Source organism: Nycticebus coucang, chromosome 5 (genome assembly GCF_027406575.1).
Source record: "Nycticebus coucang isolate mNycCou1 chromosome 5, mNycCou1.pri, whole genome shotgun sequence".
Lineage (NCBI taxonomy): Eukaryota > Metazoa > Chordata > Mammalia > Primates > Lorisidae > Nycticebus > Nycticebus coucang.
In genome coordinates, this window is record NC_069784.1 from 115856712 (window position 1) to 115880189 (window position 23478).

The following is a 23478-nucleotide window of genomic DNA, read 5'->3' on the forward strand; positions in this document are numbered from 1 at the left end:
CTGGAAGTGTCGGGGGGCTATGTATCACCATCAGCCATTTTTGCTCTTTTGGTAGGTTTTCTCTTTTTACTTTTACCAAAAGGGCCAGGGCAGCCGGATTCCTGAGAAATTCAACGTGTTCCATGGAACATAAGAAATGGTGTCTTTTAGCTTTGCCTAAATTTTGTTTCTAATGGTTTTAGTATGTCATCTTCATTAGCAATAAAATTGCAACTATCATCTCTGCATCAAATTTGACTACAAAGCCTAAAAATACACGGGTGAGGTCGAGCATGGAAATGGCCCAGCTTCTCCTTCCTCCTTTTCATTTTGTTTCAGTTTGAATGAGAAGGTGGCTCACACAATCAACCAGAACAGCAACTGGCTGGATGTCTGTGTGTTTTTAGCCAATTGGGATATTTTTGTGGGAAATTTTCCAATTTTTAAGTCTCAATTATAGAGGTGGGAGGCAGCTGGTGTGAATGTCTGTCTGCAGGGTACATGTGCACTTACTCTGATCCAATATGGCATAGCTGTAATGTGCTTATTCAATAAAATAATTATCTCAGTTTTCTTGTACTCTAAAGCATCTTCTCCTCCACTACTTTAAAAAAAAGAAAAAGAAAAGCCAAAGCTAAGGTCACCAAAATGTTTTGGGAGCTCTCAACTACCTCTAGTGAGGCATATCAGTGATGAAGTTAAGCAAAGTCAGAAAGGGGAACATAAACTTCCTCTACAACTCCATTGTCCTCCCCATGAAATTTCCATTTAATTAAATGTCATCATCTCCTCCGTTTTTCAGAATTTCTTGACTAACTCTCTCCTTCATCCTTGTTTCCAAGTGGCCACCCAATCAGTATCAAGCTGTCATGGTGAGGAGGGTGCAGGGAGCACGTGGGCACAAGTCTAGGTTTGGGTGGTCAGAGAAGACTTCTTAGAGAGTTGATTTAGCTGAGACTTTAAGGTTTAGAAAAATGTAGCCAGAAGAAGAGCGCTTTAGGTATTTTCCATTCAACAAGTTTTTATTGAATATTTTCTGCGGGTCAGGCTTTATGCTAGACTCTGCAGAGTTAGTACAAAGATGGACACAATCCCTGCTCTCCTAGTACTTATAGGATGTTGGGGGAGAGGAAAATGAACATGAAAATGTTAAGAACAAATATCTACCTAGGTATATATCTATGTAACTATCAATAAGGCTCTCTAGAGGGTCACCCTCCTCTCATACATATTAGGAAATTAAAAGTTTCATCATTTTTCCTACAAAACAGTCCAACCAGCAATTTCTCCTGAGTTTCCAGGGCTCTTCTGTGCTGCTCCAGGCTCTCTGACAGCTGCCTAGAGCTCCCAATCAGAATCTCTTTCCTGTCTGTATCTCTATGCTGTAAAACAGGGCCACAGAGCCTTTGCTGAAAAGCTGGGTTAATTACACATTACACTATAAAAGGAGAACACTGTAAAACTGTCAGCTCACATAGTGGTTCCTCTGTAGTTCATGGGAAAAAGAAAAAACCTAATTTATACACTCAAAAAATGTATGCTAGCTGTTCCCTAAAGTAGCCAAGATAGATAAAAATCCATCAATAAAGGTTTCATTTGAGCGAGGAGTTAAGACAGAAATATGTAAATATTGCCAACGTAGAGATGGACAAAAGCATTAAACAGACTGATACATCTCATAGCTCTTGTGGTAAGGTGTCTTGTCTGATACCACTGTGAAGCAAGTGATGATAAACAGTATTTGACCCGAAGGATGGGAAAGAGGTGACCTGTGAAAGTTATGGAGCTGCAGCAAAAGGCTATGGCCTGTGAAAAGGCTATGGAGCTGCAGAGGAAGTTCTTCCCAGGCGTCCCCTGCTCTCAGGTCATTTTCTCTGTTCACAGGTGTCACCTAAACTCTTCTTGCTCACCATCTGGCCACCTATTTTTCAGGACAGCTCAGTCCTACCCACAGGGCTGGGTTTCCTTGCTCGGAGGCAGGGCCTGCTTCATAGGGGCAGGCAACACTTAGTTACACACCTGGATGACAGGTCCTGTTTGAACGTTTTCACGCCCACCGTGCAGCCTTCCCATTCACTACACTGCTGTTCAGCCCCACTGTCTAGGGACCTTTCTTTAATTACTGTTATTAAATGATACAGCCTTTGAATGGATTATTAATTTCGTTAATCCGAAATCCTTTGTTTTTCATTCCTATTCTACACTTCAGTTCCCAGACCATATTGTTCTAAGCCTCAATTACACTAAGGTCAGGAGGCCACCGAACAACTTCACATGCTATGGTCTCGTGCGCAGCTACTTCCACCAGGGCTGGAAGACGCCCGGCAGTTCAGGAGGCCCAGGGTGCGGGCGCCAGGATGACGTCACCGAGCCGGCGGCCCTGCGCGGGCCATGACGTCACGCGGGCGGGCCTGTCAGCCGTGAGGTCACTGGGTGGGCGCGGCCAGGCCGAGTCCCCAGTCCCGTCACGGGAGGGGGCGGACCCAGAGTGTGTCAGCGCAGCCGAATCAAAACAAGCCGGAGACCCGCCTTTTCCCTCCGGCTCGGGAGCGTCTCGCTCGTGCCCCGGGCCCGTGGCGCCCGCGCGCCTGCGAGCCTCGGTGGCCGCGCGCCGGCTCCAGGAAGCCGGGGAGGGCGCGGCGGCCGGGATGGCGCGGCGCGGGCCGCGCGGCTAGACGGGCTCTGTAGGAGCCGCCGGCCCGCGCCCTCCCTCCTTTCCCAGAGCCGGCTCCTCACGGGGCCGGGAGCGACCACGCTCGGGGAGCCGTCTTCCCTCACGCTGGGCACCCGGACGCTTGCGGCGAGATGCCCAACCCCAAAAACAGCAAAGGCGGCCGCAAAAACAAGCGCGCCAACAGTAGCGGGGACGAGCAGGAAAATGGAGCCGGGGCCCTGGCAGCGGCGGGCGCGGCGGCCGGGGGGGCCCAGGCGGCGGCGGCCGGCTGCGGGGCGGCGGCGGCAGGCGCGCCGGGCACCGGGGGCGCAGCGGGCGCAGGAGGCACGGGCTCTGGCGCCGCGAACGCCGCGGCCGCCGCGGGGGCTGCAGCCGCGGGCGACGCCAAGAACGGTAAGACTGGGCTGGCGAGGAGAGCGCCAACTTCCTACCAGACGGGGACGGCGCGGTGGCGGGGCCCTGGGTGGCGCGGGCGATGCGTGGACAATGCGAGAGTCAGGAAGTGCTCACCCCGCCCCTCCGCCCCGCCGCGGCTGCCCCTTCGCGGTCCCCACGCCTGGCTGCCAAGGCTGATCTACGGCCCCAGCGCGGTGTCCGCTTCTGGGTCAATCCGCGTCTCGGGCCCCGAGAGGTGCCGGGCCGCGGCAGTGCTGCCCTCTGGCCCTGCCCGGGCTGGCAAAGCCCTCCTAGTGTCTGCCCGGGCCGGGGGGAGGAGAGAAGGAAGGAAGGAAGAAAGAGCTGCCTAAGTTGGAAAGAATGATCCGATCCAAAACTTAGGCTCCAGTTCGTTCTCCCCGTGCTTCCACCCACCCGCTTTTTCCCCGGGTGAAGGAGAGCCTGAATTCCCAGCACATCCAGCCTGCTGGGTTGAGTGCCACAGGTGAAGAGGCCCCGACACATGTTTCGCTGTAGGGCGTGTGTGGGGAGGTGCCCTTTAATTCTCTCGCTTGCTTGAGGAAGAGAATCTGAACTTGACTTCCGTTCCCAGCCTGGAGTGTTGTTTTTTTTTTTTTTTTTTAAATCACCCTCTGTGCAATTCTGCTTCACATTTTCAGTAGGAAGTCTCAGAGTTTTAGGTAGTGCCTGAATGCTGCTTTTGGGCGGACACTTAGGGAATAGCCAAGATGTGACAGGATACTTGGTCTCTCTCCAAGACATGGTTTTCGGTAGAGGGTTCTGGGCACTTGGACTTCTCTGGCCAGTTGTTTGAATGCCTTTGGTCAGGCAGTTTTTCTGGGAAGAGAATGTAGGTATATTTTAATGAAGGATGATTTAGAATTTTTTTTTCTGGCTTTTAATTTATAGTTTCACCTTTTGAAGCCATTCTTAATATGTAGATAAGTGACTTTTGAAACAGGGCAATTGCACTTTCAAGAACCCCATAGTGCCCTGAGCAGAGGAGATTGAAGGTAGCCTGTCAGAAACAGAACCAATCATAGGCCCCATTGACTGTGTCTTTGCAATATTGAAATAGGAAGATTTTATTTGTTTATTTTCAGGAACAAATTTAACTCTATCTGTGAATGTTTGATAATACTTTGGCCAGTCTGTATTCTCCATGTTCTTTTTTTTTTTGCTCCTAGATCTAAGCTTCATTTTGGTATCAATGTGGCAAAAAGAAAGTTGCCCAGCCTCATGAGTAAGACAGTCTCCTTGCTCAGCCATTTAGAGCTTTGTTATTTTGGAAAGGCCAGTCCTCTGAGCTTGGATTTCCTCAAAAAAATTACTCTGGTCTCTTCATAGTGTTATCATAAAGATCAGAGTGGGCCTTCCCTAACAAGTCCCCAGTTGTTATTTTAAAGGCTTGTTACATACCTAATGAGCTTAGAAAATTCCTCATAAAGAGTATGTAAACTGAATGAGAGCTATCATTTATTCTTGCAAAACATTTTAACAGTGTTGCAAGTACTGTATGAAATACTTAGGGATACAGTGGCAATCAAGACAGGCCATCCTGGTCCTCATGGAGCTTGCATTCCTGTTCTGGTGGTGGTTCTGTTTTACTCTGCTGTTTTTTATTTTGCCGTTGTTGGTCTACATGGTAGTTAGAGGTTGGCCATTTTCTTTTTCTTCTTGGCTCCAAAAGATCAGACCACACTTTAAGGTAGTATGAGGAAATTTCTTTTCTTAGGTTGGTGGTACCTCCTAGTTAAACGTAAGCATAAAACTGGGTATGGTGCCCAATTAGTACTCTCTGAAGTGGCAAACTCAGGTACACTTAGCAGTGCTGTAAATTCTATGTGAAGCATGTATTTGTGATCAGGAAATGAAAGGGGGACCTGGGAAGAATTGGGTCAAGCATTGCTATACCCAGGATCAGAGAAGGTACAGCTTAGAGCAGTGAGGTGAATTTCATGATGCCCAGTTCTTGGTTCTGTCATGGTGTGAAGTCTCAGTGAGAGTGATTCACCTTGATTTGAGGCTTCCATCGCGGCAGTTCTGTGGTTCATGATACCTGAATGTGGATGCTGAGGCCTCCTGTGTGTAAAATCAATGAATAAGGAGGTTATAAATATGCCTTTTTGTTTATTATTTGGCTATTTAAAGATCTGCTTTATAATGTAGGGGTGTGGAGTAGATGGAGTTGGTTATTATTATTATTATTTTTTGAGATAGAGTCTCATTTTGTTGCCCTCGGTAGAGTGCCATGGCATCACAGTTCACAGCAACCTCCAGCTCTTGGGCTTAGCCTCAGCCTCCTGAGTAGCTGAGATTACAGGTGCCCACCACAATACCGGCTATTTTATTTTTGGTTGTTGCAGTTAGGCTGGGGCCGGCGCCCTACTCACTGAGCCACAGGTGCCGCCCCGGCATTGGTGAATTTTTAAAGGAATTTTCTCAAGGCTCAATTTTTGAATTTTAAAATGACGTTAATTAGACTATTTTTAGTTTTTTAAAGTATATTTAAAATTTTTTACGTAAGTATGACATATTTTGTAATTAGGAATATTATAAATCAAAATAATTATTCCAAGGAAGGAGGTAATCTACATTTTGTTAAATTTTTCAGTAGTTTGTTCTCACTGATCAAGTCAGTTTTTATCTGCATCTGCAAACAAGCAAACTTAATTACTCACTTAAGGTTAGTAGTTTTACCTGTAGTTGTTTAGATTTTATAGGATGGTTTTATTTCTTGTAGCTTTTGGGCAGTGTGACCACCAGGGCAAGGTAATATTAGCTCTTTGTTTAGGTGTAAATAACCATTTATTCTGTAAAAGAAGATTTGCTAGCTAGGGAGAACTTGGGGAAGTGATGGTATGGTGTAGTCGAAGAAGTTGAACTGGTTGCAGTAGTGCATCTTGAGTAAGTTGAATCTTATTATAGATATTGTGCCTCTAATGAGAGATTTATTGGAACTAGTTTTCAGATACTAGTTTCTGAGGCTTCTTACAGGGATTAAAGGATAAGGAAGCAAGAGGAATTTCCATCCTCCCCCTACTTAGTAAACATTTGCCTGCACATATTGTAGGATTTTGATTGTAGGTGGACAAGTTATTTTTAGGCTGTAGTAATCATTTAGTAGAGTATATATGTGTAGTTTCATTCTATAATTCTGGTTCCTTTAGGCCTTTGCTTTTTTGCTTCAGACCTAAAAATACATGTAACCTTGATCATGGCGTATCTAGTTTTGGTGGGTCTGGATTCCAGGTATTTTTACAAATCTCTGTTTTGATATATATATTTGTGCATATTAGAGCAGTGCCTGACTTATGAGTGTATGAAGTGTTAGCTGTTTGTCATTGACCCTCGGAATAGCCTCTGAGAGATTTGTGTGCTAGAGGTTTGCTGAGGAGTGCTCTTGGCCTTGTTCCTGGTGGAGGAGGGAAGAGTTGAGCTGGTTGTGGCTGCAACAGACCCCAGCTGATTTCCCAGTGGGAGCTCTGGAGCTGGAGTTATTTCACCTTGAGGTATGGGGGCAAGTCCTCTCCCACCCCACTGACTGGTCTTTTGGACTTAGACTGCCCCAGGAAGAGAGTCTGACCTTGGGCAGAGGGTGGCATTTCTTCAGCTGGAGGTCCTTTGTGGAGAGGGACTTGCCTGAGAGGCTTCCACTCTGGGTGAAAGGAGAGCCATTCTTATTCCCCTGGAGTCATGATTTCACTTAGACCACCAATACCAGTCACATACAACTCAGGTGTGGGATAAATATTTCTAACAACTGAATAGGCCTTGTGAACCTACCTAGGAGTTAACCATCATTAGAACAGTGTTTTGATGGGAAAATGTATTTTGAATTCCATACATCTGTTTATAAGGTTTTTTTTGAGTACCGCCTGTTCCTTATGAATAAGAATAGTGTTTTGCTGCATACTTAGACCACTAAACACACTTTTTATAACACTAGGTTTGTACTATATTTTAAATAGTTTCTCTTTTTAGATGTTTGATTCCTATTACATTTAAATTTCCTACACTCATTAGAAGGAAAATAGTGTTTGCCTGATGTTTATTTTCAAATCAAACTAACCATTGTGATCTTTCTTATCTAGAAGTTAGTTTTGCCAGGTCTTTAAAGATATCTGTGCTACTTTTGGATGTTGTCTTCTGAAACCCACCTTTATTATGGTTAAAAATACTGCCTCCCCCATCAAAGATTCTTTCTGTGCACTTTGCATTATAGTGAAGAACTCTTCTGTGCGCTACTAATGGTGCTTTATGCACAGTCTGATCTTTCTCTTTTTCTGGTTACAGGATCTGTGCTTAAGTTCTAGATGCGAAACCCACTATGTCAGTTTTCCTCTAAGTCCAAGAATATATTTCATTCCATGAAGAATTGAGAACAGGAGATAAACTTGGGAAATCTCTTTCAGTTTAATCCTCCCATGAGTTTAACTTCATTTAGGTAGGAATAATTTAGAGAAGTTGAAGGTGTCAGAGGGAGACATTGGGGGGAAAATGTCTGTCCTGACTGATGCTGATCACCAAATCATTGGCATTTTTAAGTGATTAGTTTAAGTAAAAATATTGTGTTTTATTGTTTTACCAGTAATGAAATAAGGATTGTAGGATATCATTAAAGAGAAAGGAAACATTTTCTTTAATTTTCTAGTCAAACACAATTCTACCATTTAGAAGAACACTATTTTTTTTTTTTTTTTGTAGAGACAGAGTCTCACTTTATGGCCCTTGGTAGAGTGCCGTGGCCTCACACAGCTCACAGCAACCTCCAACTCCTGGGCTTAGGCGATTCTCTTGCCTCAGCCTCCCGAGTAGCTGGGACTACAGGCTCCCGCCACAATGCCTGGCAATTTTTTTTTGGTTGCAGTTTGGCCGGGGCTGGGTTTGAACCCGCCACCCTCGGTATATGGGGCCGGCGCCTTACCGACTGAGCCACAGGCACCGCCCTAGAAAATCACTATTGTTAACTTTTTTTTTTTAACAACAGCAAAAAAATTTTGGAGACATATGATACATTTTGATATCATATCCTTATAGCCTGTAAAAAGTTCTTTTACAGGCTTCTGAAAGTACATATGTAGTTTTTATAAAAAGATATATATTTTATAATCTGATTTTTTTTTCATTTAAAATATTTTGTGGACATTTTAGCCGAGCAGTAAATATACAAGTGAATCATCCTTTTAAGTGATTGCATAATATGCCCTCATATGGGAGCACCTTGGAGAATTTGATCGTTTCACTATTTTTTACTTTTAGATTCTCATTCATACATATCTGGACATTTATGTGGTTACTTCCTGTGGTTGGTTTCTGCTGTTATAACAAAATACCATATGTGGGGTAATTTATAAACAACAGAAATTCGTTTCTCACAGTCCTGAAAGCTGGGAAGTCCAAGATCACTGTGTTGGCAGATTCCATGTCTGGCAAGGGCCTGTTCCATGGGTGGCATTTTCTCACAGTGTTGTCACGTGGTAGAAAAGGCAGAAGGGACGAACTTGGTTCCTCAAGTGCTTTCATAAGGGTGCTAATCCCATCCACGAGGATGGAGCCCTTGTGGCCTGACCACTTTCTAAAGGCCCTGCCTCTTAACACTGTTGCACTGGGGATTAAGTTTCAACATGAATCTTGCTGGTACACAAACATTCAAACCATAGCCCACCCTTAGGATATATTCTTACTAGTAGACTTGCAGTGTCAAAGGATATGCACATTTTTATGACTTAATAGAACCTGACAGATTGCCCTGCGGAAATATTATACCAGCGTGACATTGCCATGGTCAGAGTGCCTTTTCCCCATGGTCTTGCCAGCACCTGGGTCTTGTGGTTTCAGTGGCATGCTAGGAAATTGTGGGTACCCCCAAATGTCTCAGCAACAGGAGAGAACACTTAGATCCAGAGCTTGGACCAGATGCTCTCATAGTTAGGAGGATTTTCCTAGACTGGGTTTTTTTTCTAGTGGGGGCTTCTGTGGTCTTTAGTGATTTAGTGGCTAACAAGGATTTAGCAGAGTATCTGACAGTGGCAAATGATATTTTAGCATCTAGTGAATTAGTGAAGAGGAAAGTATAGGCCTTTGAAATTTTGTCTGCATCATTCTAATCCCATAAAGTAAGTGAAGCTTTTAGAGTTTTTAAAGTTTTAGTCTAAAAGCATTGAATAAACATGGATGTAAAGCTAGGTGCTACAATTTACTTCAAAAGTGACTTGGGGGCCTTCTCAGCTTGTTTTCTAAATGAAATCCACTGCCCTCTTCCACCATTCCTCCAGAGAGCATCTTGCTCTGTCACCTGGGGATAGAGTGCAGTGGTGCAATCATAGTTCACTGCAACCTCAGGCTCTAGGGCTGAACTGTTATCGCGTCTTGTCAGGCTGGTCTCCATGGTCTTCAAATCCTGAACTCATGTGATCTTCCCACTTTGGCCTCCCAATGTGCTAGGATTACAAGGTTTGAGCAACTGCACCCAGCTTGGGGGTGTTTTTTTGAAGGAAAACAATGTATGTGAAAGATCTTGGCACAGGGCCTGGCAGATAGAGGTTTTGTCACCCATAGCTTTGTAAATTTTGTGGTTTGTTCAATTGTATCCAACTACAAAACTTAACAGCCTTTTTGCTGTTGAGAATAGACCCTGAGAGGCATTAAGGTGATTTACAAAGGGTTGTAAATATTAATGTAGAAAAAGACTGTGGTAGGTCATACAGGTTGGTATTCAGGCACTGCTTTGACAATGAATGATCATTTGTTTTTCCCCCATCTTCTCTCTCTGAGCATAGTTTACCTGGAAAAAATTGGATGATTTAGGGGAGAAACCCTCCAGAAAACCTAAATTAATAAAAAGCAAAATGTGAAAATGATTGCATGTTCCTTATATAGAAATAAATCCAAGTAAGTTACTATGTGTATTACACTAGGGCAGCTATGAGATGAAGAGCAGGAGCCCACAAGGAGGTGATAGACTGGATTCAACACAGGGACTGGAGTACAAGATGGGAAAGTGAAGTGAGTGTATAGAGTTGATGAGTAGCTACAAGGATCAGGAAGAGCCCCAGGTGTTCTTTGAGGATCATCCAGGGCTTGATATTACTGAACATTAAATAAAAGATCTTTTCCTTTCTCCAGACTGCAACTGGGCAGTTTATTCATTTGTTCGTTCTTTCCATTTGTTAACATTTATTGTGTGCTTGCTGTCTTCTACAACTGGAATTACAATGTTGAATTATACTTTGGAGCATGAGCATCCATACCCTCAAGGGCTCATGGTGAAGCTGGCAGAAAGAGATGGAAGCCTCAAGAGCAGCTGTAATATACTGTGGATGCCCAGTGGAAAAAATTGTTTCTTGGAGGAAGGAACATTCGATCCCAGTCTTGCTGGAAGAGAGGCAATTAGTTCTGAAAGCAGAGGAAGGACGTTTCTAGCAGAGGGAGTTGGGAGAGGGCCTTAAGTTCTGGTTGCTGCCAGGAGTTTGATGTGGCTGGTGTGAGGTGCAGGTAGGTCATGAGGTTGGGAAGGCCAGATAGTAACTGCATATTTTGAAGCTGGTGGGGGAACTGTCCATGGAACTTGGTAAACAGGGACCTTGGCAGCTGAATCTGAAAAAGGGGATAATCATAAATTGTCAATAAACTTGTAAAGTTATTGTGTATTTTAACAGTGTGGGTATCTTTTTTTTTTTAAGATAGTTTGACTCTGTCTCCCTGGGTAGAGTGCTGTAGCATGGTAGCTCATAGCAACCTCAAACTCTTGGGCTCAAGAGAACCTCTTTCCTCAGCCTCCTGAGGACCTGGGACTATAGGTGTCCACCATAATGCCTGGCTGATGGGATTGGAGGTCAGACTAGCATGGACCCTCAATTGTGATTTCACGGTGGCATAGGAGACACATGCACATACTGCCTTTCTGCCCAGCAAGGTAACAGTGTCAACAGTACCCAAGGCCACCATGTGGAAAGGCTGTTAACTGTGGACACTCAGCATCCCTGTGCTTTCCAAACCATGGGAAATCAGCTAACTGAAGTTACATTCCGAGGGGGAGGGTTGGGACTATTTGAGCACAGAGGGTTTTCTCTAGAGGGAGAGGGTTGGAAGAGGAGGCATCTATTTTTCATACCTTGGTAGACAGTGTATCTCTGTGCCAAGTTGGACTAATTATCTTGGTTTGTAATTTTTTTGATCATCACTTTTAAAATGAACTCTAGTGAAGGGAGATATTATTTAGTACAGTGGTTCTCAACCTTCCTGATGCCGTAAAGTATTTTCATTGTTGAAAAGGGCTTAGGACCCACAGGTTGAGAACTGCTGATTTAATACAAAGTGACTGTTTTAATTTTGCGTATTTCAGGAAGCTTCCAGTTTTCAGTGGTTGGTTGAAATAACTTTATTTAATCAGTGAGATGTTTTAGTGTGATTATACTTGAGAACGTTCTATAAACTGGCAAAAATGAGTTACGTTTTAAATACTTGAAAATGTTCTGGTTTTTCAAAAGTAGAAAGGGAAAACATTATTTCTCTTAATTATGCTTGTGAGGGTAATACACGAAGATATTAAGAAGTTTAAAGAAAAGTGAGGAAAGAGGAAGTACGAAATGTTAATCATATAATTGTTTAGACTTCATTTAATAAGAAAGTTAGCATGATTCTCATATATACTCAGTAATACAATGTATTTTAGGATTTAAATTTTCAGGTAGGAAAACTCTTTTCTACTCTCTTGGGTTTTGTGAATGAGGGCCTGCAAATTAAAACAGATTAACAAGAGAAAAGACAGGTTTAATCATAGAAAAATGTGAGTCAAGGGAGTGGTTAGAAGTTGGGATTTACCTATCATTTTAATAGGGGGAGGGGAGAAAAGGACGCTTGTGGGTACACAAATGACTTTTTGTGAAGCTAAATGGGCCATTAGGAGAATAGATGGGAAATATGACAGTTTTGTCATAATGTCTGTATAATAATCTCTGATGGTAAGAGTCAGTCTTGCTCCCTCGTTGCTGTCAGGGAGGGGATTTGTGACAATTGAATTCTGTTTGAGAGACTCAGCTTTTAGACAGATAAGAGAGCTGAGGAACTCAAATGCTTTCAGTGCAAAATAATTTTTATGCCACAATGGCGTATTTTGGACCCCTTCAAAATATGTTCGTTCAAATCATATAACCCCCCAAAGAGCAAATACTGATAGTTACAGAGCAAAAGAGGCTCAGGTGTCATAATTCACAATTTGTATTTATTTCATTTTATTGGAAATTCGTTAGAAATGGAATGACTTAAAGTATATGACTTTATAAAACATAAAGAGTATGAATGTAGGCAAAAGTTAGTAAAGTATCTGCTCATTCACCACACGGGGAAAAACATATGTAAGTATAAGTTCGCTTATTCTTTAGATCATGTCTTTTCAAGTTACCAAAGCATCTCAGGAAAGTCTTTGAAAGCTAATATTGAAATTGAATCACAAGCTTTGTTTTGGTTTTCTAAATGAGCACTCCTGAGTGTAATCATTATTTCAGTATAATACTTAGTATACTACAATTTCTGATTAACACACTACTCGTCAAGCGTAACGTAGCTGAATGTTTAGGAAGAAATGGAAGCTGGAGAGGGTACTGAACCAAGTTCTCACTATTTTTGATTGGCAGCAGGTGCAGTCAGTAATCTGAGAGGCTAAGCCTGAGAAGGTTGGTGATGCATGTCAGTGAACAGACTTGGAGAACCCAGAGCAGCGCTGCCAGAAGCCCTGGAGAGAGCCCAGCATTGAGAAATAGGAATGCCCTTCAGTGGTAGAATGTGCATACCTCAAACACAGGGTAGCTTAGGGAGTTCTGCTGTATTGTTTTCAGCTCCTCTTAGTTGTTCTTATTGGGAGTAGTCACGCGTTGCAGTGACTTTTGCCCTGTGCAGATACGGTTCCACTATACTAGTGTTCCACTTCTCTTGTGTTAGTAGTGAAGATGATGTATTGCAGTACAAAAACAAGTTAGGTAAAAGAACCCACAGAGCCCACAGAAAAGAGAAATAGCCATTCCTAGGGACAGGAAGAACAAAGATACCACACTTCTCCCATGAGAGTGCTTGTTAGAAGACAGGTGTGATACCCTGTGGTCTGCAGTTTACATTTGAGGATGAAGACACTAAGCTTCCAAGGGGGGCTTCTTCCCCTTTTGCATAAACAGCGTGGATGGTAGTAATGTGCCCATTCCCCAGGCTACAGTTGGGTCCTAGTTGATGTTGGGTCCATCATGACTCTCAGACATAATGTGTGTAAATAGTGAAAAATTATATGCAAGTTTTTCAAGTAGAGGACTTAAATTCAGTATAAAAACATCAGGGAAGCAATAGGAACTTTTAAATTATTTTTAAAAGGCCTCATGCTTGTCATTCTGGTATTTGAATTGAAATTAAATTTGTAAAAGAAGAAAATACTTCACTGAAGAAGTGCTTTACTCACACATTATACACATATGTAGATTTTATTCCTTCTCATTATAACAGATGGACTTCATGGTCTTGACATTTTGGAGATTGTGAGTATTTGAACTGGGGCTTCCTGTTCTTAAAGTGACTACAAAACTCGGATGTGAATGTCTTCTTTAGGGTGAAGTCCTGGAAGTGGGATCATAGGAATGTACTGACTGCCAAACTGCTGTCTAGACAGGGTTTGCCTGTGTAACACTCTTAACTTTGAAAGTGCTCATTTCTTCCCACTCCCTAATGTAATGTTTGAAAACTATTTTCAACTTTGGCAATCAGACAGATGAAAAATCTTAATCTCATTGTGATCTTTATTTCTATTCATTGGATTGTTAGTGAATGAATACCTTTTTATATGTATGCTGATGATTATTTGTATTTTTTCCCTGTTTATGATTTTTATCCATTTTGCTAATAGGACATTTGTGTTTTTTTTACTCATTTGTACAAGTCTTTGTATATTCAGGATACTTGTTGACATATGTTTTCCCCAGTGTATTGTTTGTCTTTCAGCTTTATTTAAGGTGGCCTTTGCTGGTTAGAAGTGTTAGTTTTATATGATCATATAACATCCAGGTAGTGATAGAACCTCCTAAAGGAAGGAGAGAGTGAGGAAAGTTGTGAGGTGACTGGTAGGCAGTGGTTTGGGCCATGGCATGGAGGTTAGTGACTCTGAGTAGGCAGTGGTTTGGGCCATGGCATGGAGGTTAGTGACTCTGAGTAGGCAGTGGTTTGGGCCATGGCATGGAGGTTAGTGACTCTGAGTAGGCAGTGGTTTGGGCCATGGCATGGAGGTTAGTGACTCTGCATTACAGTGTACAGTAATGCAGTCATTTGAGAAGTTATGTTTCCTTTCTTTAAATTTGGAAGACCCTTATTTCTGAGAATTTGTTGCAACTCCTGCCCCTCCCCTTTCTTCCTGACCTTCTGTGTCTCTGGCCACCTCTGTCCAATTGACAGCCCACCTCCACAGTATGCAACACTTGTCTCTCCTTGCACGTTTTAAAATCCCCTGTAGTTTTTATTCCAGCTACCTAGGACTTTGAAACTTCTAGATAAAGGCCCATTATTTACTTGTAATCTCTTCTTCTTACCAAGCTGCAAATTGAGGCCTCTTGAGGCTAAATTGCTCATAGCTTGCTTGCGATAGCTAAGAGCTGAATCATAAGAAAATTCTCATTTTTCTCATTATGGCACTTGAACTTTAATTACATGTGTATATTAATAAAAATGAGAACATAGCATTCAATTGAACTGAGAGCTTTTCACACACTGTGTGCATCATGTTGATTCAGGCAGCCTTCATGCCTTCTTGTATGCCTTCGATTTGGAAGAGGTTTCTGGACTCATTGGTTATTCTGAAACTGTGAGACTGGGGAGACACAGGTTATAGCTAGAGAACTGGCCCTACCATTTTGTGAGGCCTTTGAACCTTTCCAGGTTTTATCTGGAGAAAGTGAGGATAACATGATATTGTTTGTAATGAACTCTGCAAATGTAGGGCTGTTTGAAAAAGCAAATAGTTGTGCCATTTTGGGGGGATTTTTAGTGTTTTCTAGGTGAGTTTTTGGTTCTCAGTTTGTGTGGCTGCTTCCCATTCAGTGGATGCTTACACACTCTGACTTGCTGGAAAAACCCAGGGCAGACCTTGGCTTCACCCAGGCAGTTTGCAGTGAATGCTGATCATCCAATATCAGTATTCTGCTTCCTTGGAGGAGGCTTTCGATTCTCTGCAGGCTTGGATCTGCTCGATCCTGTTGAGCTTAATTCCAGAGACTCTGCAGTGTTCATTCCTGGGCTGGTCTCAGGGGTAAGCCTTGTTTCTTGAGTCAGCTCTTCTGGAGTTACTGCAAAAGACCTTTTTGACCCCTCAGTGGGGAAGGACAGTGGCAAGCCTTGAGGAAGGTTCCTTGACCAGTGTCTAAGGGGTATAGCTGACTTTGAGATTGTTCTGTTGTGATCTGTGCATCATCCTGGCCCTGGTTTCATTATAACAGCAGAGTTGCCATTCAGTTAACAGAATATTGCTTTTGGCATATTGTACTGCATGGTTTACTGTGTGTAACTGGATTAGTAATTGTGCCCCATATAATTTATATTTCAGTTCAATTCAGGCGTTTCTGCTTTCTGCTCTTTACCTGCCTCTAGGGTCACAGGGAATGGGAGTTTTAAGTGTTATTGTAAAAGCATTTTGAAGTGTTCATGAAACTATCATTGTATCCTTACCTCCTTTTTAGATTTTCTATTTTAAATTAGGTTATAGGATTGTCAGTTTACCAAATTATATTGTGGATTCTATCCAAATAATTTCTGTAGGTATGAGATATTTGATACGTGTATGCACCAATGTACAGAAGGTTTGATAAGTCTACAAATTTGCCACCATGTGTTTATGTTGGCAGCACTGTACAAACAATTCAGTATGGTAACCTAGGTATATCAGTTGTGTTCATGTTGACAGGTGGCGGTGTCTTATTGAGTGGTGTTCCTTATTGTCATGTGTTTTTCTGTGCTGTCACGAGAATGTTGGAGCTTAACCTAGAGCAACAAAGAAACATTTTTTTTTTTTTTTGTAGAGACAGAATCTCACTTTACTCCCCTCGGTAGAGTGCTGTGGCGTCACACAGCTCACAGCAACCTCCAGCTCTTGGGCTTATGTGATTCTCTTGCCTCAGCCTCCCGAGCAGCTGGGACTACAGGCGCCTGCCACAATGCCCGGCTATTTTTTTGTTGTTGCAGTTTGGCCGGGGCTGGGTTTGAACCCACCACCCTCGGCATATGGGGCCTGCGCCCTACTCACTGAGCCACAGGCGCCACCCAGAAACATTTTTAAAATTTGTTGCTAAACTTGGCAATAGTGGAAGTGAAATCAGGGACATCTTAGTCCAAGTTTATGGGGATAATGCTGTGAAGAAAATAGCAGTATCAAAAATGGATATAATGTTTTTCTAGGGTACAGAAAGTATCGCTGTTGAAGAAAAGTCAGGGAGACCAGTAACTAGCAGAACTGATGAAAACATTGCAAAAATGCATCAAATTGTGTGTCAAAATCGTTGGCTGTGAGAGGCATAGCAGACCAAGTTAACATCAATAGAGAAACAGGAAAATCTTAACTGAAAATGTTGGTGAAAAAGGCATGGCTCTTGCATCATGGCAATGCACCAGCTCATGTGGAACTGTTTGTGAGGGAGTTTTTAGCCAGCAAACAAATAACTGTATTGGGACACCCTCCCTACTCACCTGACTTGGCCCTCAATGACTTTTTTCTTTACCCCAAAGTAAAGGAAATATTGAAAAGAAGACATTTTGATGACATTAAGGACATCAGGGGAATATGATGACCCTCTGATGGCCATTCCAGAAAGAGTTCCAAAATTGCTTTGAAGGGTGGACTGGGTATTGGCATTGTTGCATAGCTTCCCATGGGGAGTACTTTGAAGGTGACCATAATGTTATTCAGCTACATGAGGTATGTAGCACTTTTTCTAGGATGTGTTTGTGAACTTGTCAGACCGCGTATGTATTAATATGTACATATGGAATCTTTGTATTTTTTGAAATTGGGTGAATAAAAACAATTTGTTAGTTTCATCCATGAAGTCTATTCAGATTTGAAATTTTGTACTTTGGAATAAATCAGTTTTTCTCTTAACTTTTTTGTTTTTAAGCTACTCTAATGTCATTGTGTGAAGAGACAATGTTGAGTCAATTAACAAAAACCCATAACCCTCGTACCAATTCACATATTTTTTTTTTTTTTTTTTTATTGTTGGGGATTCATTGAGGGTACAATAAGCCAGTTACACTGATTGCAATTGTTAGGTAAAGTCCCTCTTGCAATCATGTTTTGCCCCCATAAAGTGTGACACACACTAAGGCCCTACCCCCCTCCCTCCCATCCCTCTTTCTGCTCCCCCCCCATAACCTTAATTGTCATTAATTGTCCTCATATCAAGATTGAGTACATAGGATTCATGCTTCTCCATTCTTGTGATGCTTTACTAAGAATAATGTCTTCCACTTCCATCCAGGTTAATACGAAGGATGTAAAGTCTCCATTTTTTTTAATGGCTGAATAGTATTCCATGGTATACATATACCACAGCTTGTTAATCCATTCCTGGGTTGGTGGGCATTTAGGCTGTTTCCACATTTTGGCGATTGTAAATTGAACTGCAATAAACAGTCTAGTACAAGTGTCCTTATGATAAAAGGATTTTTTTCCTTCTGGGTAGATACCCAGTAATGGGATTGTAGGATCGAATGGGAGGTCTAGCTTGTGTGCTTTGAGGTTTCTCCATACTTCCTTCCAGAAAGGTTGTACTAGTTTGCAGTCCCACCAGCAGTGTAAAAGTGTTCCCTTCTCTCCACATCCGCGCCAGCATCTGCAGTTTTGAGATTTTGTGACGTGGGCCATTCTCACTGGGGTTAGATGATATCTCAGGGTTGTTTTGATTTGCATTTCTCTAATATATAGAGATGGTGAACAGTTTTTCATGTGTTTGTTAGCCATTCGTCTGTCATCTTTAGAGAAGGTTCTATTCATGTCTCTTGCCCATTGATATATGGGATTGTTGGCTTTTTTCGTGGATTAATTTGAGTTCTCTATAGATCCTAGTTATCAAGCTTTTGTCTGATTGAAAATATGCAAATATCCTTTCCCATTGTGTAGGTTGTCTCTTTGCTTTGGTTATTGTCTCCTTAGCTGTACAGAAGCTTTTCAGTTTAATGAAGTCCCATTTGTTTATTTTTGTTGTTGTTGCAATTGCCATGGCAGTCTTCTTCATGAAGTCTTCCCTCAGGCCAATATCTTCCAGTGTTTTTCCTATGCTTTCTTTGAGGATTTTTATTGTTTCATGCCTTAAATTTAAGTCCTTTATCCATCTGGAATCAATTTTTGTGAGTGGGGAAAGGTGTGGGTCCAGTTTCAGTCTTTTACATGTAGACATCCAGTTCTCCCAACACCATTTATTGAATAGGGAGTCTTTCCCCCAAGGTAAGTTCTTGTTTGGTTTATCGAAGATTAGGTGGTTGTAAGATGTTAGTTTCATTTCTTGGTGTTCAATTCGATTCCAAGTGTCTACGTCTCTGTTTTTGTGCCAGTACCATGCTGTCTTGAGCACTATGGCTTTGTAGTACAGACTAAAATCTGGTATGCTGATGCCCCCAGCTTTATTTTTGTTACTAAGAACTGCCTTAGCTATACGGGTTTTTTTCCGGTTCCATACAAAACGCAGAATCATTTTTTCCAAATCTTGAAAGTATGATGTAGGTACTTTGATAGGAATGGCATTGAATAGGTAGATTGCTTTGGGAAGTATAGACATTTTAACAATGTTAATTCTTCCCATCCATGAGCATGGTATGTTCTTCCATTTGTTAATATCCTCTGCTATTTCCTTTCTGAGGATTTCATAGTTTTCTTTATAGAGGTCCTTCACTTCCTTCGTTAGGTATATTCCTAGGTATTTCATTTTCTTTGAAACTATGGTGAAGGGAGTTGTGTCCTTAATTAGCTTCTCATCTTGACTGTTATTGGTGTATACAAAGGCTACTGACTTGTGGACATTGATTTTATATCCTGAAACATTACTGTATTTTTTGATGACTTCTAGGAGTCTTGTGGTTGAGTCTTTGGGGTTCTCTAAGTATAAGATCATGTCGTCAGCAAAGAGGGAGAGTTTGACCTCCTCTGCTCCCATTTGGATTCCCTTTATTTCCTTGTCTTGCCTAATTGTATTGGCTAGAACTTCCAGCACTATGTTGAATAGTAAAGGTGACAGAGGACAACCTTGTCTGGTTCCAGTTCTAAGAGGAAAAGCTTTGAGTTTTACTCCATTCAGTAAAATATTGGCTGTGGGTTTGTCATAGATAGCTTCAATCAGTTTTAGAAAGGTGCCACCTATGCCTATACTCTTCAGTGTTCTAATTAGAAAAGGATGCTGGATTTTATCAAATGCTTTTTCTGCATCTATTGAGAGGATCATGTGATCTTTATTTTTGCCTCTGTTAATATGGTGGATAACGTTTATAGACTTGCGTATGTTAAACCAGCCTTGCATCCCTGGGATGAAGCCTGCTTGATCATGATGAATGACTTTTTTGATGATAAGCTGTAATCTATTGGCTAGGATTTTGTTGAGAATTTTTGCGTCTATGTTCATGAGTGAAATTGGTCTGAAATTCTCCTTTTTGTTTGGGTCTTTTCCTGGTTTTGGTATCAGGGTGATGTTTGCTTCATAGAATGTGTTGGGGAAGATTCCTTCTTCCTCAGTTTTTTGGAATAATTTCTGCAGTACAGAAATAAGCTCTTCCTTGAAGGTTTGATAGAATTCTGGAGTGAAGCCATCTGGGCCAGGGCATTTTTTAGTTGGAAGCTTTTTTATTGTTTCTTTGATCTCAGTGCTTGAAAGTGGTCTGTTCAGGAGGTCTATTTCTTCCTGGGTAAGTCTAGGGAGAGGGTGTGATTCCAAATATTGATCCATCTCCTTCACATTGTCAAATTTCTGGGCATAGAGTTTCTGGTAGTATTCAGAGATGATCTCTTGCATCTCTGTGGGATCAGTTGTTATTTCCCCTTTATCGTTTCTGATTGAGGTTACTAGAGATTTTACTTTTCTATTTCTCGTTAGTCTGGCCAGTGGTTTATCTATTTTATTTATTTTTTCAAAAAACTAACTCCTTGTTTCATTAATTTTCTGAATGATTCTTTTGTTTTCAATTTCATTGATCTCTGATTTGATTTTGGATATTTCTTTTCTTCTACTGAGTTTAGGCTTAGATTGTTCTTCTTTTTCCATAAGATCTCTTGTGAGATTGTTGATGTGCTCTCTTTCTGTTTTTCGAATGTAGGCATCTAAAGCGATGAATTTTCCTCTCAAAACTGCTTTTGCAGTATCCCACAGGTTTTGGTAGCTTGTGTCTTCATTGTTGTTATGCTCAAGGAAGTTAATGATTTCCTGTTTTATTTCTTCCTGCACCCATCTGTTATTCAGCAGAAGATTGTTTAATTTCCATGGCTTTGGTGGGGTTGAGCATTTTTGTTAGAATTGAGTTCCACCTTTAGTGCCTTATGGTCTGAGAAGATACAAGGTAAAATTTCAATTCTTTTGATTCTGTTGATATTTGTTTTGTGTCCCAGGATATGATCAATTTTGGAGAATGTTCCATGGGGTGATGAGAAGAATGTATATTCTTTATTTTTGGGGTGGAGTGTTCTATATGCGTCTATCAAGCATTGTTGTTCTAGGGTGTCATTTAAATCTCTTATATCTTTGTTTAATTTCTGTTTAGAGGATCTGTCCAGCTCTGTAAGAGATGTGTTAAAGTCCCCTGTTATGATGGCATTATCAGATATCATTTTGCTCAGACTGAGTAAGGTCTGCTTCAAGAATCTGGGAGCATTTAAATTGGGTGCATAAATATTTAGAATTGAAATGTCTTCGTGTTGTAGTTTTCCCTTGACCAATATAAAGTGACCATCTTTGTCTTTTTTGACTTTAGTTGCTTTAAATCCACATGTATCTGAAAATAAGATTGCAACTCCTCTTTTCTTCTGAATTCCATTTGCCTGAAAAATTGTCTTCCAATCCTTGACTCGGAGCTTTAATTTGTCTTTTGAAGCCAGGTGTGTTTCTTGCAGACAGCAAATGGATGGCTTGTGTTTTTTAATCCAGTCAGCCAATCTACGTCTCTTCAGTGGGGAATTCAAGCCATTAACATTTATTGAGATAATTGATAAGTGTGGTAGTATTCTATTCATCTTATTTGGTGAGAGTCCATTGCTTAGTTTTATCTTTTGCATCAGTGTGGAGGTTAGGTTCTGTCCTTTAATTTCTGAGTTCTTACTTTGCTGCTGATCCATTGTGGTGGTCAGTGTGCAGAACAGGTTGAAGTATTTCCTGTAGAGCTGGTCTTGTTGTGGCAAATTTCCTCAATGTTTGTATATCCGTAAATGATTTGATTTCTCCGTCAATTTTGAAGCTTAGCTTAGCAGGGTACAGAATTCTGGGCTGAAAATTGTTCTGTTTAAGTAGATTAAAGGTAGATGACCATTGTCTTCTTGCTGGAAAGTTTCATTAGAGAAGTCTGCGGTCACTCTGATGTATTTGCCCCTGTAGGTCAACTGGCGCTTACTCCTGGCAGCTTGCAGAATCTTTTCCTTTGTCTTGACTTTGGACAGGTTCATCACAGTGTGTCTTGGAGAAGCTCGGTTAGAGTTGAGGCGACCTGGGGTCCAATAGCCCTCTGAAAGCAGTGTGTCAGAATCTTTGGTGATGTTTGGGAAATTTTCTTTTATAATATTCTCTAGTATGGCTTCCATTCCTCTGGGGCATTCTTCTTCCCCTTCTGGAATTCCTATAATTCGTATGTTGGAACGCTTCATAAAGTCCCATAATTCTGACAGTGAACGTTCTGGTTTCTCTCTCTTCTTTTCTGCCTCTTTTACTGTCTGAGTTATCTCAAGAACTTTGTCTTCTACCTCTGAAATTCTTTCTTCTGCATGGTCTAACCTGTTGCTGATACTTTCCATTGCATCTTTAAGTTCCCTAATTGACTGTTTCAGTTCCTTCAGGTCTGCTATATCCTTTTTATATTCTTCTTATCGTTCATCTCTCATTTGATTCTGTTTTTGGATTTCTTTTTGGTTATTTTCCACTTTATTAGCAATTTCCTTCATTGTTTCCATCATTTCTTTCATTGTTTTCAACATGTGTATTCTAAATTCCCTTTCTGTCATTCCTAACATTTCTTTACAAGTGGAATCCTCTGCAGTAGCTACCTCATGGTCCCTTGGTGGGGTTGTTCTAGACTGGTTCTTCATGTTGCCTGGAGTTTTCTGCTGATTCTTCCTCATGAGTGATTTGTTTTATCTATTTCCTTGCCCTAGTTTTCCTTTCACTTCCTCTTGCTCTTTAAGTTCTTGTGCCTGTGGACTAAGGGTTACAGGACCAGAAGGGTGAGAAGGTTGAAGAGCAAAAAAGGGATGAAAGAAAGGAGGACTGAGTGATAAGAAAAAAAAGAAAGATAGAGAAAGGAGAGGGGGTGGGTATAAGGAATATTGACAAAAAGAAGAGAGGCACAGAAAGAGGGAGAGAGGGCAATATAGGTGTACAGTGGGGTACTTTGACACAACCTTAAAAAACCCCACCTTCTGGGGGTGCCCAGTTGTGTGGTTCCCTTGAGGTCAGCGGCTCTTTGCTAACCTGATCAGACACAGTACCGCACCTCCACCAAGTAGAGAGGAAAGACAAAAATGCTATAAATCAAACCAAAACAAGCAAACAGAAAACTTTACGGGGATAAAATTGGGTGAAAAACCAAATGATAGCGGTAGAAACACTAGCAAAAATGAAGTTCTAGTTATTCAAAAAGGCGGCAATGGGAAATTATAATTAACCTAGGAAAATTGAAAACGAAAAAGGGATCTGTATGGAAAAGATCGAAATTAAAAAACAAAAGAACATCAACAACGTCAAAATAAACCAAAAAAAAAAAAAAAAAAAACAACCAAACAAAAAAAAAGAAAAAAATACACAACCAAAAACAAAGCAGTTTGTATATGTTATTGAATATTGTCTGGGCAACACGTGTTCTTCTGGGGTATGAGATGTTAATCACAGTTCTGATACGACTGGAGGCTGCTGATTTCTCAAACCCCAGCAGGTAGACACCCTAAATCTCTCTTCAGCCCACTTAAAAGGCACTCTGAACTTGTAAACTTGCTGAGCAGAACCTTTCCCAGCTTTCTCGCTGGAATCACTGCTGAAGTGGCTATCCACTTACCCAGTATGCCAAAACCAGTCTCACTCTGCCCCTGAGGGTTAGGGCTGCAAGGCGGCTCAGACCCCACCCTTAGGCTGCTTGGTTGCTGGGTTACCAGCTCCCACCAGTTTTTAGCTCTGCGACCCTGAGGGCGGAGCTTGCCGGGGCAGATCACTGACAATGGTTCCGTGTGA

At 41.6% G+C, this 23478-nt stretch overlaps 1 protein-coding gene across 2 annotated transcripts in view; it reads left to right on the forward strand.

The window, feature by feature from the left end:
- The first annotated feature begins 2487 nt into the window (after positions 1-2487).
- The window catches only part of HECA (hdc homolog, cell cycle regulator), a 59674-nt gene continuing 38683 nt past the window's right edge, over positions 2488-23478 (forward strand). For both annotated transcript variants that reach the window (XM_053592069.1, XM_053592070.1), the window contains exon 1: positions 2488-3046. In XM_053592069.1, the coding sequence (XP_053448044.1) occupies positions 2785-3046 (262 nt within the window). In that variant the 5' untranslated portion in view covers positions 2488-2784. The remainder of the gene's footprint in view (positions 3047-23478) is intronic.